The sequence below is a fragment of the Phocoena phocoena genome, chromosome 6 (assembly GCF_963924675.1).
Source record: "Phocoena phocoena chromosome 6, mPhoPho1.1, whole genome shotgun sequence".
Taxonomy (NCBI): domain Eukaryota; kingdom Metazoa; phylum Chordata; class Mammalia; order Artiodactyla; family Phocoenidae; genus Phocoena; species Phocoena phocoena.
The window spans coordinates 110,771,752-110,791,227 of record NC_089224.1 but is presented as its reverse complement, the minus strand read 5'-3'; the positions used below and the strand labels follow the sequence as shown (position 1 = coordinate 110,791,227).

The 19,476-nt window shown below is 46.4% G+C and overlaps 1 protein-coding gene across 5 annotated transcripts in view; it reads left to right on the top strand.

The window, feature by feature from the left end:
• Positions 1-19,476, top strand: part of RAPGEF1 (Rap guanine nucleotide exchange factor 1) — a 139,420-nt gene that overhangs the window by 23,549 nt on the left and 96,395 nt on the right. The window contains exon 1 of one of the 5 annotated variants that reach the window (XM_065878423.1): positions 2,493-2,556. The exons of the other annotated variants lie outside the window; for them this stretch is intronic. Within the exon in view, the coding sequence (XP_065734495.1) occupies positions 2,493-2,556 (64 nt within the window). Of the gene's footprint in view, positions 1-2,492; positions 2,557-19,476 lie in introns of those variants that run through there. 5 annotated transcript variants of the gene reach the window in all.

The window sequence follows — 19,476 nt, the reverse complement described above, 5'->3', positions numbered from 1 at the left end:
GGTGGGGTGTTTGCTGATGGAGTTGGGGTGGGTGCTGAACTTGAATTGGATCTTCTGCCAGCTCTTAGGTTTCAGCGGCCCCCTCTGGCGCGGTTGGGGTGCGAGCCTTTGCTCTTTTGCAGTTTGTGGTTGCAGTTTGATTGGAAGGTGAGTTCATCGTATGGTGTGAGGGAAGCGGGGTTGGCCGTGGCCTTCACTGAAGCATTTGCTCTCTTTCCTGCCTGTCATTGGAGGAGTGAAACGGACCCGTGCTATTTGCTTTAAGTAGTTTGGAATCTCAGGCTGTGATTTTGTAAAAATGATTTCTGTGTTGGTAGATCAAATTGGAAACCTTAAGATCTTGTAGAGATTTGGATTTGGCTTCATTCATTTTGCATACATTGGCAGGATTATTTCTGTTTCCCTCAGAAGGGGCAGTGGCTGGTGCAGCATGCTGGCCATGGCCCTGGGAGTGGTAACAGAGCACACTGAACAGTTGGAGCACTCGTGCATTTAGTGCCTCTCGGACTCCATTTCTTTGGTTCTGTGGGTCTTTTTTGGAATACTGTCTTTAAATTTTACTCTGGCTCCCACCTTGTACCCTCCAGCCCCGATAGAACGAAATTCACTGTGATTATGTGCCTTTGGCTAAATTGTCTGAAGCCAGATATCGGCCATCTGAGCTAATACAGTTTCACAGTCAAAGAGTATTACAGCGTTGGTGATAATGATTTACCAAGGGATTCCTAAGTGTCCCTTTTATTTGATCCTCATTATGTTGCAGGAAGGGGGCCTTCCAGGGCCCAAGACTGAGCTCTTGTCGAACACTCGGAAATGAACTGTCCGAGGAGACACGTGCTGAAAAAGCAAGAGACTTTATTGGGAAGGGGCGCCTGGGCGGAGAGCAGCTGGGTAAGGGAGCCCAGGAAGACTGCTCTGCCACGTGGCTCGCAGTCTCGGGGCTTATGGTGATGGGGTGAGTTTCTGGGTTGTCTCTGACCAATCATTCTGACTGAGGGTCCTTTCTGGTGGCACGTGCAACCACTCAGCCAAGATGGATTCCAGCGAGGAGGATTCTGGGAGGTTGGTAGGACATGTGGACTGGCGTCTCTTCTCTCTCCTTTTGACCTTTCCCCTATTCTTCTGGTTGGTGGTAGCTTGTTAGTTCCCTGCTCCTTACCAGGATCTCCTGTGGTAAAATAACCTATGCACATCGTTACTGTCTTTGCCTGGCCAGGGCCGGGCAGTTTCAGTCAGTGTTTTCCCCTAACCATTACAGCCGGGGAGGTGGGACTACTGGCATTATGCCCAATTAACAGATGAGAAAACTGAGAGAACTATGCTCTGTTGGCAGAGGCAGAATTTGAACCCAGGTGGTTGGTCCTGCAGCCAGTCTCACCCACTGCATGTGCTCCAGGGATTCTTTAAGAGCTTTTCTACCCTCAAACTCTGGTATCTAAATCAATGAAATCTTTCCACGTACCTTGCCATTTTCTTTGTTTTTACCAAAAAGCATATGATTTCATGCCCTTCTTTCTTCCAGGAAACCTGTTGTTCAGAATTTAGGTGGTGCCACATTTTCTCCAGAAAAATTAATTCCAAAATAGAGTGTAAGATTGGAGCTTGAGGTTACAAACTCCTAGCTGCTTGTCCTCTGAGGTCTTTTCTTCTTTGGAAACTAAAGTGCAGTTTGCATTTTGATGTTTGTTTGTTTTTCCCTTGGAAACACAGGATTAATGAAGTCAGCTTGTTTTCTCTCTGATGGAACTTGTCACCTGATGCACACTGGTCTGAGGGCCAGAATCCTTAAATAGAAGGTGTGATGTTAGGGTCTCTGTGAAAATGTTTCTTGGGCTTCCCTGGTGGCGCAGTGGTTGAGAGTCTGCCTGCCGATGCAGGGGACACGGGTTTGTGCCCCGGTCCGGGAGGATCCCACATGCCGCCGAGCGGCTGGGCCCGTGAGCCATGGCCGCTGAGCCTGTGTGTCCGAAGCCTGTGCTCCGCAGCGGGAGAGGCCACAACAGTGAGAGGCCCGCGTACCGCAAAAAAAAAAAAAAAAAAAAAAAAAGTTTCTTGTGGCACCCCCGCCAAATTGGTCTATTTTTAACTTTCAGCTTTTTGATCATCTCATTTCCCACTCCTCCCCCAAAGAAAAGCAGTGTCCAAAGTGTTTGGAAATTAATCTGAGGCTGCTGTGCCAGTGAGTAACAGACTGTCAAAGGAGGGCGGAGGAAGAGCTTCCTAGTATAGACGGTACCGAGACCCACTGCCAGGGCGATAACAAGCCTTTTATTCTGATTTCCTTCCTGGGAGTGAAGGGAGTTTGAAAGGCAGAGGCAAGGACCTTCCAGAGTAGAGTTCAGGTTTTTCTTGTGAGGATTTACCAGGGCTCACCGCTGGGTGATCGGGATGTCTGAGAGATGAATCCCCTTCCAGCTAGTGACTTGGTCCGTATTCGCTGTTCAACAAAGACACCTGGGCTTGGAAGGGCCCTGTGATCCTCTGGCTTTAGAATGGGCAATGCTATTGAAAAACAGAAGCCCCTGAAACGAAGCCATCTGTGCCCCTGGAAACAAGGTAAGAAGGCCCTGTGCTTCATCTCCAGGAAGAAGGAAGGAGGCAGCCTTCTGTTGGGAAACTTTGGTTTAAAACCAGACCTGAAACTGCTTGGGGAAATACCTTTCATCAGAAAATGCTTGCAGTTCAGCATATTTTAAAGAAAATTAACAGGCAGTTCTCCTAAGGAATAAAGCGATTTGCATCTCAATGTGGTGGCCTGGCTTGGCTGAGAACTTAGTTCAGTTTGAGATTTTTATTTAGTACAGCACACATCCGTTGGTTGAAATTTTTCAGCTTTAAAAAATATCCCAAGGGGCTTCCCTGGTGGCGCAGTGGTTGAGAGTCCGCCTGCCGATGCAGGGGACGCGGGTTCGTGCCCCGGTCAGGGAGGATCCCACATGCTGCGGAGCGCCTGGGCCCGTGAGCCATGGCCGCTGAGCCTGCGCGTCCGGAGCCTGTGCTCCGCAGCGGGAGAGGCCACACAGTGAGAGGCCTGCGTACCGCAAAAAAAAAAAAAAAAAAAAAAAAAAGATATCCCAAGTAAAAATTTTGATATCCAGGAGTTTGACTCTTTTGTGACAGTTTGGTTTAGAGAATGTTATTAATAGCTTTTAAATATATAGCGCCTTTCTTCCAAAGAGTTCAAAGTAACTTCTATTAAAAAAAAAAAAACAAGTCTCATATTTATCCATCCTAGGTGTCCATGACACGGGACAGCCACACCTGTTAAAACCTACTCGTTGTCACTCAGGCTTGTGTTAGCGTCAGCTTTGAGGAGGAGAAAGCCAGAGGGGCCACACGGCAGTATGCAGTATGCAGCCCCAGGGCCTTTGGGTCTTCCGGTGCACTCGGCTGCCCTTTTCACTGTTATTAACCTAGCAGACCAGCAGTTCGCAAACCCGGCAGGCACCAGAATACCAAAGATGGTGCCCACAGGACTTCATCAGGTATTGGCTCTTTTATCTCCACTTGCCAAAAAGGGTGGAGATAGCACCTGACCTGTAGCAAGACAGTTTGAGCGCAAGCGTATGTATGGGTGTGTTTATGAACAGAAAAAATAAACTGGAAGAAAATGCATGGGAATGTTAATAATAGTTGTCTTTTGTGGTCAGATTATATATAATTTTTTTTCTTCTTAATAGGGAAAAGTAGGTCGGATGCTAATTTACTGTTCGGTTCCAGCCCCTCTGACTTTCCATCAGTCATTCATTCTTTGTCCAACAAGTTACTTTGAAAAAGGTATTCCTTACTGGTCCTTGATCAAATCCTGTGTGAACAAAACAGTAATAAAAGACATTTGGGAGACAGTTCAGGAAATTTCAGTATGAACTACGTGGTAGATGATATTTGGGAACTGTTGTCTGTGTTATTACGTGTGATTATGGTAATGAGTCATGTAGGAGAATGTCCTTTTTGGGGTTGTCATGCTGAAGTATTCAGGGCTAAAGGGTTACGCTGGCTATAATTTTACTCTAAAATGGTTCAGGTGACTGAATGAACACATACATACAGATAAGAAAAACAGGATCATTTTAACAACTGTTAGAATCCAGGTTATGCATATATGAGGTTTGTTATATTTTCTTTAATGTACTTTACTCATTTGGGGGAGAAAAACATAAAAAAAAAAAAAGCAGTTGCTGCTTACATCATAGTACCTTGTCCTTCAGAAGAATGAATCTTAGCAGACATGGGTATTTACTGGTGGGTCAGGATGTAACACTCGTTCAGTGCCATGTGGCCTGGTATCTCCAGCCACCAAGAAGAAAATTGGCATTGATCCAATAACTCAAATCACTTTTATAACAGGAATTTAATATTTTACTTACTTTTAAGTTGTCTCTGGTCTTCCTTAGAAAATGTGTGAGTTAAAACTTCTTAATACTTCCATAGGAAGCAGCTGGGCTTGCAGACAAAAATTAAAGCTTTTGTGTTTTGTTATGTTGTTTAGTTGTGTTCAGAAATTTAAATGAGAGGAGTTGATAGTAGGGATTTCAGGATCCACAGGGAATTGGGGATAAAAAGAAGAGCAGTTAATTGCCCCTGATTTCTCAGTCTTCACAGATCCCATTTACCAGGGCCATGTCTCTGCCAGTGGAGGGATTTGTTGGTTTGAGCAGGGTAGACCCTGGACCCACAGTTTGTTCTCCAGTCCAAGGATCCACGATAACAATGGTGTGGAGTTTATTTATTCTTCACAGTTTGTCTGTTTGTCTTTGTCTTTAAAGGTTGTTTATATTTTGGAACTGGGATTTTGGAATAATGGTTAGGAATGATTTAGTGCAGGGGTCCCCAGCCCCTGGGCCACGGACCAGTGTCGGTCCTCAGCCTGTTAGGAACTGGGCCGCACAGCAGGAGGTGAGCGGTAGGCAATTGAAGCTTCATCTGCTCCGCATCGCTCATGTTACTGCCTCAACCATCCCCCCTCACCCCCTACCCCCCGCCCAGGTCTGTGGAAAAATTGTCTTCCGCGAAACGGGTCCCTGGTGCCAAAAAGGTTGGGGACCACTGATTTAGTGGATCCCAGCCACCACCCTGACCCTGATGTGAGTGCCTTTTTCGAAGTCCAAGCTCAGTGGATGACTGGTGGCACCAGGCTCTAGAGCACGCAGCATGGTATCCTTGTCTGCTTTAGGGGCAAGTGAAACTGGGGCATGTCCTTGTGTGCCTTTGCTGCAGGCAGCTGGAACTGCCCAGCCTGCCCCTGACTTCTGTCCGGTCAGTGTGTTGACCTGCGATGGCAGACTTTAACCAGAGCCAGACAGTCGTGATTAGGAAGGTCAAATGCAGAATAAATTCTGAAGGGACATTTAAAGGAAATCATTATCTGCCTTTTGGATCATTTGTGTTTCTGTTTCCATGTTGTAGACCTGGAAAGTTAAAAAACTGAGGTGACAGAATACTAGTTTGAGAAACATGAATCTCACTTCTGCTTGCTGTCACCCTAAAGAGCATTTTACACCTAATAGAGAAATGTCTCTAATGATTTTAAACAGTGTGGGACGTGCATCCTTTGAAGGGACCAACATTATACTCTCTCTTATAGTTCTAGTTTTTCTTATAGCTCTCAGAACCCAAAACATAAGAAAGAAACGGTACTGCCTTTATTGGTTTTTACAATAATGAATGCTTGCAGTGGTTGATAAATTTAAGTCATTTGCATTTCCATAGTGAGTTCTAGCAGGCCCTGTCCAAAAAAATAGGATGGGAGGTAGGATAAGGCAGTGGCTTCCTGTGATCCCGAGTGGTCCATCCAGCCAGAGCTCTGCTGCCCCTGACTTTCTGTCTGACCTTGAACAAGTGAATTTTGTAATCCCAGATCGTTTCCCCACCGTCCTTACCTCCAGTGGCCTTCAAATGACTACATTCCAGCCCTCACCACAGGGATGGGCTGGTGGAGGGCTGGTGGAGGGCCGGTGGAGGGCCGGTGGGGGTGGGGGTGGGGGTCTGTTTACTACAGTACCTGACCAGAAACCTGAGGGCTGTCTCTTGGGATCATTGTTCTGTCCTCCATACTAGCACGGCGTATGGCACTTGGTGCCCTCCGTGAGTGCACTCGGTAACCAAACTGAGTGCTGCCTGGCCTCCAGTGCTACCACGGGTATACATGAGGTACGAAAGGTGCAGCGTGGTTCCTGGTGCATGGTAGGTGCTCAGTAAATGGTATCTACCAGTGCTGGCGGGTGTGTGGTGGAAACGTTCCTTCTTTGCCTTTCTCTGCCCAAAGTAGAGGCGTCGGGGGATGAAAACAGGTACACCCTCCTCTGTCCCACAGCAATTCTGAATTTACAAAGACTAAGTAAATTTATTGATGATTGTTCACACTGCAAAAGATTGCTTCACAAAAGGCACTTAAATCACAGTCGGCATTTCGTTATTGATTCATTGGCCCAGGCACCTGGGGAAACCTTCAATTTAGAGCTAAATTGAACTGCTCTGAAATATACCTACTATCCCGTCCAGTGCTCTCAAAAGAATTCAAGACAAATACCGTATGCTAACACATATATATGGAATCTAAGAAAAAAAAATGTCATGAAGAACCTAGGGGTAAGACGGGAATAAAGACACAGACCTACTAGAGAATGGACTTGAGGATATGGGGAGGGGGAAGGGTAAGCTGGGACTAAGTGAGAGAGTGGCATGGACATATATACACTACGAGGTGTAAAATAGATAGCTAGTAGGAAGCAGCCGCATAGCACAGGGAGATCAGCTCGGTGCTTTGTGACCACCTAGAGAGGTGGGATAGGGAGGGTGGGAGGGAGGGAGATGCAAGAGGGAAGAGATAGGGGAACATATGTATATGTATAACTGATTCACTTTGTTATAAAGCAGAAACTAACACACCGTTGTAAAGCAATTATACTCCAATAAAGATGTTTAAAAAAAAAAAGAAGGATTCTTTGTTTCTTCTGGTCTTTTTTTTTTCATGAATAACTTGAAGGGTTGCTTACAGTGATCATTTTGGCTTTGGGGAATATAACACGGGCAGAAGTTTCCTTGGGAATAAAAATTGCAGCCATAGTTGCAAATAGAATTGTTATCTCCTTCAGAAATGCCAGCAGCTCAGGGCCATACCGGCCTGGTAAATGGAAACGTTAATGATTTGCATGTTTGTACACAGCTGGGTGTGAGCAAATGAAATTAACACCCTCGGTGGAAGAGCTGAGGCTGAAGTGTCTTTCCCAGGCCTGGGCTGACTGTGGGCTTAGCAAGGCTGGGAAGGAGATTGCCTGGCTGGGTGGGGGTGGGGACTCAAGGACTTGCATAAATTCCACTTGCTCTCTGGTTCCTGTGCTGTGGGGGCGGATTTATAATTGTTTGGATTCCAGTCAGCAAGGGCGCTTAGACTTGCCTCTACAAGCTTGTACCTAGCTAGGTAGTCAAGAAGCATCTGGGGCCGCTGGATCATTAATATTGACGGCTTTTCTGGCCAGAGCTGGAGCCGGCCTCCCTACCCCCATGCATTGTGTGGTCTGATTCCATCGCTGTGGGGCTGCAGTGCTCCAGAATGTGCAAGGGCTGGGGCTGCACTCCAGTTACCTGAATCAGGGCCTTCTAGCTGAGTGAGGCGAGCCACACGACTTCACGTTTCCAAGCTTGTTTCCTAGTCTCCACGTGAGATTAATAATAATGCCTACCTCGAACGACTGTGGCGCGAAATTAAATAATTCACGTGAAGGGTTTACAGCCCTTAGCGTACACAAGCACTTAATGAATCATAGTCTTTCTTTTTATCACATGTTGCATAATAGAAAGAAAGAACCGGGCTTTTACCACGTCCGCGGGCGTGGATCATGGGCCCAGATCTGTCCCAATCCCAGCTAGCAGTGTGAGTTTGGCTAACTCTACCCATTTCCTTCCCTCAGTTGAAGGGATCACATGCCCGATGATCTCAGAGGTGCCTTGTGGGCTGTGAATCAGTGACCATCAGCTCTCATCACTGCTGTTCATATCTGCAAACTCCCCTGGTGTTCAGTACCTGCAGAAAGCATCAGTTCTGCTGAACAGCGTGGTCACAGGGGCGTTTTTATGGTGTTGAATTTCTTTGAAAATAGTTACTGCAGGACCAGACATAGCTGAGCTATTCCTAGTTAACTAGAATATTGAACTAAGCAGGACAGTCCATTTTCCCATCCTGAATAATGCTGAAAATTTTTTTCATTATTACATAGTGGTTAAGAGCCTGTACACTGGAGCCCAGATGCCCCGGTTGACTCCTTGCTTCCCCACTTCTAGCTGGCTAGGTGTGAGGGTCAAGGGGTTTATACATGTAAAGTGCTTAGAACAGTACCTGGCACGTAGTATATGTCCAGTAAGTGTTTATTAGTGTTGTTATTTTTAGGCTAAGTACAGAGAAATTTCATTTTATTTTAGTCGAAAAGATGTTATGTTATTAAAGAAGAAATTGGGAAAAAATCGACAAAATGCGAAGAAGAAAATGCATATTGAGTGACTAGATCTAAAGGGCCTAAAACCTAGTGAGGGAGCGGAAGAATTAGCTGTTACTGTTCATCCTTTCCAGAGCTGCTGCACATGCATGCCTATTTTTCATATGTGGTCTTCAGAGCTACTGTAATGACTGTGACATTCTATCGTGTCGCTGTCCCATAACTTATTAAATCATTCACCTGCTGCTGGATATTGAAATTATTTCCCCTTTTTGCTGTTACAGGTAGGGTAACAATAAGTAGCTGTATTCATATATATTTGTGACTTGCTGGATGATTTCCTTAGGATAGGTTCCCAAGGTAAAGTTCCCAGTCCAGGAACGTGCCATGGACTGTTGCCATGTTGTTTTCCAGAAGGGGTGTATCTGTTAACATTTTCTTGAGTGTTGCATAAATGTATCCGTTAGCCACAAGCACATCGGTGTTGAGCATTATCATTTTGAACTTGTTTTTCTTGTGAAACTTCAACTGTATTTACTAGTGCCATCGTGATGAGTTACCTAAAGGCATGGGGCTCAGAGAAGGGAAATGGGAAGTTCAAAAACCATTATGAGGGCTGAGAATCTATTTTTGTTTCAAAATTCTGTTTTCCCATGGTCTTTCGCATTGGACTTGGCTCAGTCTCTTTCAAGTGCTGAGTTTCACGTAAAAAAAGGCATGAGAAGACTTTATTTAAGGGTACTCATTTACCATCACAACTTTTTGTCTTCTGTCTCCCAGGGAGCAACGATTATTAAATACTTTAATTTCCTCACATGAAAGGGACAGAGTGAGCCCAGAAGTGTTATTAATATTTTTAGTGTAATGCTTACTGCTCAGCGGCATGACTCATGACCCACCTCTTCCTCGTTACTGTGTCTGTTGAGGGATGATTCGTTACCATTTTCCCCAGATGCTTGTACATCATGGGGCACCAACCCAGTCGTTATTAAAATAGATTTACTGCTGTTACACAGCTTGCTTCAAACCTTGCTGCGAGGGCGGCGTGAGTCAACAAGTGCAGAGCGTCAGGATGTTGATGTAGTGAACGAAGATGATGTCCATGCCTGTCCGTGTGGGGTTCCAAGCCGTGATTGGGTGTGCCCTTGCATAGGCTTCAGGGTAGGAGAAGAAGTTTTCAAAGGAAAGGTTATTTAGCATGCTTTGGGCGTTGGTCTTGAGCTGGAAGAGAGTGGTAAAAATCTAAAATGATTACCTAATTTTACCAATGGAGAATTGAGGCTTAGAAAGAAGTGAAGCGACTTGTCTGAAGTCTCACAGCTGGTTTGTGGTTTAGTATCCCCTGTGTTAGGATAGTAATATAACAATGATATATAATAATGTGTGTAACAATGATATAAGACAATACAGCATATTGCATATATAATGATTATATATTTTATATTTATATTATATATTTACATGTTATAGAATATAACATGTTCGATAAGTTGTGTTACAGTACATTATATATTGTGTCTACCATACATAAAGTATGCAATGTGATACAATAACAGATGTAATAATATTACAATAATAATATGTTGGGTATAATAGTAAAAGAATGCTGATAGCTTCCTATATGCCAGGCGTGGTACTAAAAGGTCTGTATACATCATGGGCTTCCATTAATCATTTTTTTTGTTAAGTGAAAGATCAAATGTAGGAAATGGAAACCATAAGTGTGAAGGAATTTTTCTCATGAGAAAGGTAGGGTGTTGTTTTGGGTGTGGTAAGAAAAGGGAAGGAAACTTCGCTTTGTCATCAGATATTTCCAAATTTAGAACAATATCTATCCCTAGCCATTGGTTTTAGGATATGCGTTACCCTGGGAACATGCGTAAGATACATTTCCGTATTTGGCTGTTTCTTTTCCAGCTGTATAGAGGGCGTCACGGCTGTGGAAGATAATAGCAGCGGCCACTGGCCACTTTATATCTAATTACCTTTTGGCAGTTGCGTATAGGGCACTTGGTTTTGGAAGTCACTTCATGCTGAAATACCCAGATGATTATTTCTGGGGATTTTGTGGTCTGCAGCTGAGGAATTGGCCCCAGGATGGCACATCTGTGTCAGGGGTGGGTACACTTCTTAAAGAGCCAGATAGTGAATATTGTAGGCTTTGGCAGGGCCAGGAGGCACAATCTCTTGATTCCTATTATGTAGGGACTTATATTACCAGCTAAAATGAAACCATTTACAAATGGGAAAGCCATTCTGCACTTGCAGGCTATAAACAAGGAATCTGCACCAACAACCAGGAGGCTGGCGGGATTTAGGCTGCAGGCACGAGTTTGCCAACCCCTGACCTATGGGGTCTTTTTGGTTTGGTGCTCTCTGCCATCATCACTTGGGAACTCAGAAGCAGGTCACTCGTCAGTTACCAAAAATATTCACATTTTCAAGCCAGAAAAAGGACTTAAATACTGCCCTCCAGGTGACTCATTTTAAAAATTGGGGTTACTGAAACTGAGCCTTCTGGTTTGTAGTCTGTCACACACCATTCAGGTCTTTATCTGTAAAAATACTTCTCGTCACTACAGTGATAAGAAAGGAGATCATGGAAGGTTTGAAGAACCCGGTGCTTTGCATATAGAGCCTTAAATAGCCTTCCTTTACCACTGAAGGGGGCACTATCCTAAAAACATCCCAAGCTTCTATACTTTCATTCATTCATTGATTGATGGATTTTCATTCGTTCAACAACATTCATTGAATGGGTCCTATGTCAGGCACTGTTCTAGGCACAGGGGGTACCTAATGAAAAATTGAGACATCATTGCCCTCTGAAGTGTATAGCTTAATATAAACAGTAAAATATATAGTCTGTTAGATGACAGGCATCATAGAAAGAGGGCAGGGGAGGGGATAGGAAGTCCAGGACTAGGAGAGGGATTGTTAGTTTTACAGAGGCAGGAAAGGGAGAGTGCTCAGCTGTGAGGAATCGGGGCGGAAGTGCTGAGCCTTCCGGACAAGCGCACTCCAGGAGAATGGGGAGCTGGTGCAGGGCACCTGAGCCGACAGGAGGATGTGAGGTCAGCATGGCTGGAGCAGAGGGACTCGGGAGAGACCGGTAACACGCGAGGCCAGGGAGAAGCGAATCCCGTAGGGCCTTGTAGGTGATGGTAAGGAATTCGAAGGGAGAGCCAGTGGGATTTGCTAAGGGGTAAAGTATCGGGTGTGAGAGAAAAAGAGGTGTTTTGGCCTGAGCATTTTGTCTGTTAAAAACAGAAGAGTGCCAGAGGAGCAGATGGGGGCGAGGGGGGAGATCGGGAGTTGTGTTTGGCACAGGTTGAGTTTGAGATGCCTATTAGAGATCTAAAAGGAGGTGGCGTTAGGCAGGTGAGTGTCCGAATCTGGATTTCAGAGAAAACCTAGGCCTTTCTGAGTTTTTGACTTTTGAGACTGGATGAGATTACCAAGGAAGTGAGTTAGAGAAGAGAAGAGGCCAAGGACTGACCCCAGGGCACTCCAGCATCGGGAGGTTGAGGTGACGAGAAAGGCCCTCTGGTGAGGTAGGAGGAAACTCGGAGACTGGCGCCCCAGGAGCCAGGTGCAGAAAGTGTTAGAGCAGAGGGACCAGTGGTGACAGATGATGCTGATTTGAGCCAAATCACGTAAGGACTGAGACTTGACCATGGGATGTAGTAACATGGTGTTCACTGGGGACCTTGACGAGACGTTTCAGTGCAGAGTTGGAGGTGAAAGGATGTGAAAGCGAAAGGGCAGAGGGGAATTAGACGCAGTGAGCATGCGTGGTTCTTTGAGGAGTTTTGCTGCGAGACAGAGCAAAGACAGGGTGGTAGTTATTGAGGGAAGTGGGGTCAAGGGAGAGCTTTTTTTAAGGGGAGAAGTAATGGCATGATTGAATGCAGATGTGAATGATCCAGTAGCGAAGGAAGAATTGAGGACTGGGGGCATTACTGGCGAAGGGAAGCTCTAATAGCTTCGTACTGTGAGTACTGCTGTAGCAGTCAGTCAGTGCTAACACATCACCCCAGTATTTAGTGACCTAACAACGGTTAATTTAGTTCACGCTTTGCAAGTGCCAGTTCAGGCTGGGGTCCTGGTCTCAGCTGGGGTCCCTCCTGTGTCTGCCGTCAGCTGCCAGGAAGGCTCATCTCTGCCTCTGGCAGGCAGCCGGGATCACTCACCTGGCAGCTGTCGGCTTCCTAGAGAGCGAGGCGCACACGGCCTCCCGAGGCCCAGGGTCGGAACTGGCACAGTGTTGCCTCCACTTCATTTCGTTAGTAAAAGCATGTCCCAACCAGATTCAAGACGGGAGAGAGACCGCATCTCTTGATGGAAGGTCCCTGAAGTCAAGGGTCGGGGTGGTTATACTGTGGCCGTTTCTGCAGACGGGCAGCCACAGCTGTCTGTGAGCCGAGTGTATTGCGTTTGAGCCTCACAGAAGTTTTGTGTGGTAGGTAGTGTTTTATCTTCATTTCACAGACGGGGAAACAGGGTCAGTGAGGGTCTGGTATCTTGCTCAATGTCACACAGCTAGTCAGTGGCAGAGTTGGGACCCAAACCTTGGTCTCTCTGGTGTCAGAATCCCTTGCACTCTGTTCTACGTTCCTGAGAGTGTGGGTTTACAAGCAGACCAGAGTGTAGCTTCCTCTCTTTTCTTGTTAGGCAAGGGAATAATATCTTTGAAGATGACTTATCTCATAATTAGAATGGACTGAGGGAGGCGATTATCTTGTGATTTGCATGTTTACTGTGGGGATTGGACAGCTGTATTTATTAGAATCCCAGTGAGGTCACAGTTGTGTATGTAATTAGGGCCTTTATTGACGCAAATTCATGTCTCCACCGTCAGCTGGACCCTCAGTGCCCTCTGACAGTCTTTGTGCGTGTCCTTGGTCAGGTGACTGTCCTGTTCCTTGCAGCAGCCTGTGCAGATAGTCACCACTGTCTACAAGACCCGATTCAAACCCCCTTTGCCTCCAGGCCTTCTGACTTTCTATGTCTGCCGTTATCGCTGCCTCTCTCTTTCTGTCCCTGACACAGACACCCTGCCTCTGCTCAGGTCCTCCTCCTTCCAGAACCTGTTGTGATCAACATCTGTCTCCTCAAGCAGCTGGACTTCAAGCTTTCCAAGAGCAGAGTCCAAAAGGTGGGAAAATTAGCCTTAGCATCAGGGAACTTTGGCCCTTCCACTGGTTGTGTAGCCTCGGGCAGTCGTTTCTCCTGACGTTCATGAACCTGAGTGGACGAGCCAAGCCATCTTCAGGACCACTCAGGGAGAGTGGGGTCTGCTTATGTTCACATAGAAAGCCCTTGGCCAAGAGCTCCCTTCTCTCTGCAGTGGCCACCAGTGTGTCCTGAGTCCCGTGTGTATCTGCCAGCCCTTCTGTTTGCTGCGGGAACGGCAGCATTCTCTGCCCTGTCATCATTCCAGTGTCAAAACTTTGTTGGCCCCAGGGCTCGAGCAGCTGCCCTCCACTTAGCTCATTAGGGAAGCAGCTGGAGAGATGGCTGGGCTGGGTGCTGATTCCACAGTCTCAGAAAAGATACTTGGTTGGAAAGCAAAGACCATGGTGAAAACATTTTTTAAAGCTCTCTTTGGATAAAGGGAGCAATAAATGAGTAAGTAGGTTAAATCTAGCACTTCAGGTCTCTATAACCTCGCTTATAGGGAGCCCAGGAGCTCTGCTCTTCTCTGAAGTCCTTGGGTTGGGATTCCAGCAAGCTGGGCGGGAGGGAGAGCTTCCCTGGAGGAGAAGCCTGGGGCAGTGAGGAGGGCTCCGTGTGTCGGCTGTGCTCGCAGCCGGCTGCAGCTGAGGCATGAAGGTTCAGGATGAAGTTGGTCTTTATACTTACATACTTTGCTGTAAGAGTAAATCGTCCCGCTGCTTATTTATCATGTAACCTTGGGGAAATTACATAGTTTCTGTCAGCTTTCACTTGCTCATCTGTAAAAATGGAGGCAGCTAATAACCCCTACCTCATAGGGCGCGAGGATGCACAAATGGGGGAGTATCTGGCAGGGAGTTAGCTATGATTGTAACTACTATGTAAAATTCACCTTTGGTCTTACGTTATAAATCACTGACTAAAGAGTTTTCATACTTTCATGGTTACTCTACTTTCAAGATGTGTCCTTAGAGTATTTCTTCTTTAATCATTCGTTCACTGGGTTTATATTTATCAGCCTTCTACTTGTGGGCAAGGTACCGCTGATTGTTTTCTTTCTGCTCAGGTTACGATGAGCTGTTCATTTCTTAGTGGTTGACATTATAGTGACATTCAGAGCTGCAGTTTGCAGAGTGCCTACTTCAGTAGAGTTGCTTACCTAGGAGTTAGCTTCTAAAGTCAGGGCATAAGGGAAACATTGCCTATAGTCAAAATAACCCTTGAAAACCCCTTAAGTCATCTATAATAAACAGTCTGCATTGGGGGAGGGTCATCAAACTTTTTCTATAAAGAGCCATATAGTAAATAATTTGGGCTTTGCAGGCCATGTATGGTCTCTGTCACATATTCTTCATTTTCTCTTTTACAGCCCTTTAAAATGTAAAAAACCATCTTAGCTCTGGGCCCTTTAAAAACAGGCCTTGGTCTGCATGAATAACCTGTGGTTAGCAGCCTCCAAGATGGCCCCAGAGGGGGCCCCCCCCCCCCCCCCCCCCCCCCCCCGCCCCATAGTCACAAGCCCAGGTGCAGCCCCTCCCCTTTTGTATCAGGGTTGGTCACATGACCAGTAGAAGAATGTGGCAGAAGCGATGGATGAGTTGTCACTTCTGACTGTGGGTGGGTTCTGCCTTCCTGCTTCTCTCTTGGATCTGCTGCTCTGGGGAGATCAGCTGCCCTGTTGTGAGGAGAGGCTCACAAGGTGAGGACCTGAGGCCTGCTGCTGACAGCACGGGGAATGAGCTTGGAAATGGCTCCTCCAGCCCTGGTCAAGCCTCAGATGATGCCACCCTGGCCACACCTGAGACCCTGAGCCAGAACCACCTGGCTCATTTAAATCATTCTGTCTTTAGGTAATTGTAAAATCCTCAGCAGCGCAAGGGGGAACAGTGAGAAATTCTAAAAAATGCCTGCTTGCCTGCAGAGTTTAATCCATTCATTTTTAATATTAAGTGTTTTTTTTACCAATTATCCATGTCAACAAATCTGTTTATGGCTAGGATAGTTAAGTTACCTGAGAGTATGATAAAGCTCCTCTGGTGGGCCAGACATTGAAGTGCACCACTTAATCCCCACAACAACTCTTGCTAAGGTCAGTGTTGGGAGCTCAACGTCTACTCTGATCTGACCCCTTCTAGGCTTTCTCTGACATTCACGATGGCACTCTGCTATAACACAGCAGTGCTCTTGTGATCTGTGGAGAGCTTGTGCTCCCACAACGAATAGCTCCAGATGGCTTTGCTCTTTTTCAGTTTTGCCCAGAGGACCTTCTGTACTAATGGCTCTTCCACAGGCAGCTGGCCATTGACCTGTGTCATGTGGCCTGCCTTAGAAAGATGAGCCAGGCCAATTGGTTCTGGCTCAGGAACTTGAACCAGGACTCAGAGAGACAATCTAATCACTGGTGGGCACTGGAGCTAAAGAGTCTTAAAGAACTGCAAGTTAAATAGGGCAGACAGGGGTGGCCTCGTTGGGAAGGCGAGATTTGCGTCAAGACTTGGAGGAAGGGAGTTGGCCCAGCAGGTATCTGAGGGACAGACATTCCAGGAGGTGGAATGTCAGGTAGGTGTGTTCAAGGACTAGTGAGGAGGCTGGGGTGACTGGAACAGAGAGAGAAGATCCTATCAGGCCTTGAGAGTCATTATAAGGACTTTGACTTTTATCATGAGAGAAATGGGCAGGTGTTGCAGAGTTTTGAGCCGAGTGAAACCATCTGACTTAAGTTTTCCTAGGATCACTCTATTGTGTGTATAGGGGAATAAAGGGGTGCTGGAGCACAGGTGGGGAGCCCTGCTAGAAGCTGCTGTAGTGATCCAGGAAGGCGCAGTGCAAATGATGGAAAGTGGTTGGAGCTGAAGGATTTTGAAGATTAGGGCCAACAGGGTTTCCCGACTGCTTGGATAAGGATCGTAGGAGAAAAAGAGGAGTCATGGATGACTTCAAGGCTTCTGGCCTGAGCGTCTAACTTTAAGAATGGAGTTGCCGTCCACTCAGATGGGGAAGGCTGTGGCAGTGATCAGGAGTTCAGTTAGACGTGCCTTCTAGATCTCCAAATGGAAGTACTGAGTGGACAGTTAAATATATGCCTTGAAAGGAGAAAGATCTAGATTAGAGGTATAAACTTGGGAGTCTTGGTATAAAGATTGTATTTAAAGTCGCAAGAGTGGACGAGCTCCCTAAGGGAGTGAGCCTGGATGAGGCATGCGGCCGGCGCAGAGGCACCGAAGCAGGGAGAGATGGAGGACGCTGGTTCTGAGCCGCCTTCTTGGTTCTTAACCCTTCCTGACGGTTGGATGTTGAGCTTCCCTTGGGTTCCCAGGAGTCTCCTTACACTCATACTTACCTTAAGCCTTCCTTTTTATTTGAACATGATTCGTGAGGCTTCTGTCCCTTGCTACCAAAGAGCCATGGCTGAAATTGTGGCATCAGCCCCCTTTACAGGAAGGAAACAGATTCAGAAGTTAAACTTACTCAAGGTTTTACCCAGTGGCCTAACTGGGATTGGTGTCTACATCCCTCTGGCTCCAGCATGTGCAAAGTGTGTGGGATCCCATTGTCGTTCCCTGGCTGTGGATGGCTGTTGGGCTGTAGGCAGTGATTAGTGTAATTTGAATGGTTTAAATTGTCTCATGCAAATTAAGAGGCAGGGCAAGTCCACCCCCACCCCCCCAGCCCCTGTGCTGAGACTGTCATTGGCTTGAGTTTTAAATCTCAGGGGTCCCAATGCAGTGAAAGGAATCGAAGCGTGGGTGGGGAGTTCATCGATTAATTTATTTCTTCATTTTCTATCAACAAATATTTGAGCACCTGCTATGTGAGATACTGTTAGGCACAAACCTTTCCAAACCTGAAGTTTTCATCTGAACCACAGAACACAGAATTATTTGAGTGACTGTTTTCTCAGATATTCCAGGGTAGTACACAGCTAGAGTCATTCTAGATGAATAGGAGAATTCAGTTCATCCAACATGCCTTAGGGTCTTAGACTTCATTCTCTCCTCTCAGTTGAGAAAGGCAGAAACCAGAATAGTCCCCAGGTAGATACTAATTACAGACTGACAGATACTATGAAAGAGCAGAGCTGAAGTCGGAAGGGATAAGTCAGAGTTAACCAGCTGAAATGAGGTGGGCCTTTGGGCTGGGGGTGAGCGGGGACACACCACTGTCTGATGAGGAAACACCGTGTAAAGGCCCCAAGGACAAGGTCTGGGGGTGGTGAGAGGACCACTCAGTGGTGGATGACATGTACCTATCCAGTCAAAGCCTTGAGTGTAAGAGCACTGGCAAGCTGAAGAGACACTTGGTGTTTTAAGTGGTATGTGTGTGTGTTTGCAAAAGAGATTGGGAGAGATGAGATTTGTGCTTTGAATGAGATTTGTGCTGACTTCAGTGGGAGAATGTACTGGAAAGGGCAAGAATGGACTCGGAGGCTGAGTTAGTCATCCCTGAGGGTGATGGCTGCATGGATGAGGGTGGTGGCAGTGGGACAGATACGCTGAAAATATGGAAGGTGAAATGGACAGGACTTGGCAATGCAAGAGATTTGGGGATAACAGGGTTGAAGCAGGTCAAAGATGACAACCGGGTTTTTGGCTTAATGTTCACGAGTGGTCACCATCCACTGAAATAAGAAGTACAGGAGGAAACCCATTGCTGTTTATTTGGTTTACATATAAACAGTGAATTGTGGTTCTTTTAGGGCTTTTTCTGTTTTTATTAACCACAGGAGTTAAAACCATTGGTTGCAGGTGTTTGCAAACTCGGAATAATTGACTGAGTTCTCCCTGAAATTCCTTTATTTATTTTATTTTATTTTATTATTTTTTGGCTGTGTTGGGTCTTCGTTGCTGTGCACAGGCTTTCTCTAGTTGCAGTGAGTGGGGGCTACTCTTCATTGTGGTGCGCGGGCTTCTCATTGCGGTGGCTTCTCTTGTTGCGGAGCACAGGCTCTAGGCGCACAGGCTTCAGTAGTTGTGGCTCGCGAGCTCAGTAGTTGTGGTGTGCGGGCTCAGTAGTTGTGGTGTGTGGGCTTAGTTGCTCCATGGCATGTGGGATCTTCCCAGACCAGGGCTCGAACCCATGTCCCCTGAATTGGCAGGTGGATTCTTAACCACTGCGCCACCAGGGAAGTCCCCTGAAGTTCTTAACTTATGGGATTTGGGAGCTTTCAAAGGGAGTGACTTAGAGGGACAGTGTCCCAAGTCCATCTTGAAAGGTCTTCCTTTTGCCTGGCATGGCATCTCTAGTGCCATCTCCTCGAGGTAACTCTGTCTGGGGAGATAACCGCACACGTCCTGACCTTCAAAAGGGAGAAGAGACCTGGCTGTGGCTCATTTTTATTTCTTTTCATGGGCAGTTGGGCTCCTAATGAGAATGTTTTCCCTTAGGAGGTCCCAGGAAACCTCCATGCACGAGTGACTCCCATGATTATTGGGAGAACTGCTGTGTCGGGTGTGCTCTTGTGGGTAGCTAACACTCGTACAAGCAGCCGGAAGGGTGTTGTCGTCCAGCGGTTGGGACCTGTGATGATGGAGTATCAAGATGGACAAGTTAATTTTCTATTTATATGAAAACTCACTTCTTTTAAGGCTTAGGGGTGTAGAGTCCTGGGCTGGATGGCCTGGAGGGAGAGAAGACAGGGTCTCCTACTTGGCATTAAGTATTTGCCAACTACATTTAAGCTTGTTATCCTTGGCACCAACCCAGGGGCTGGGCAAGCTCTGAGTTCTAAATAGGAAGGCGGTTGTGCAAATGGCTGAAGTCCTTCTATGTGTCTCCTTTCCTTCTTCCAATTAAGAAAAATCTGAGGACCGCCTCACTCTTGAGACATTTTAAAAAATGAATTCTAAAGGGAACATACTCAGTTGAG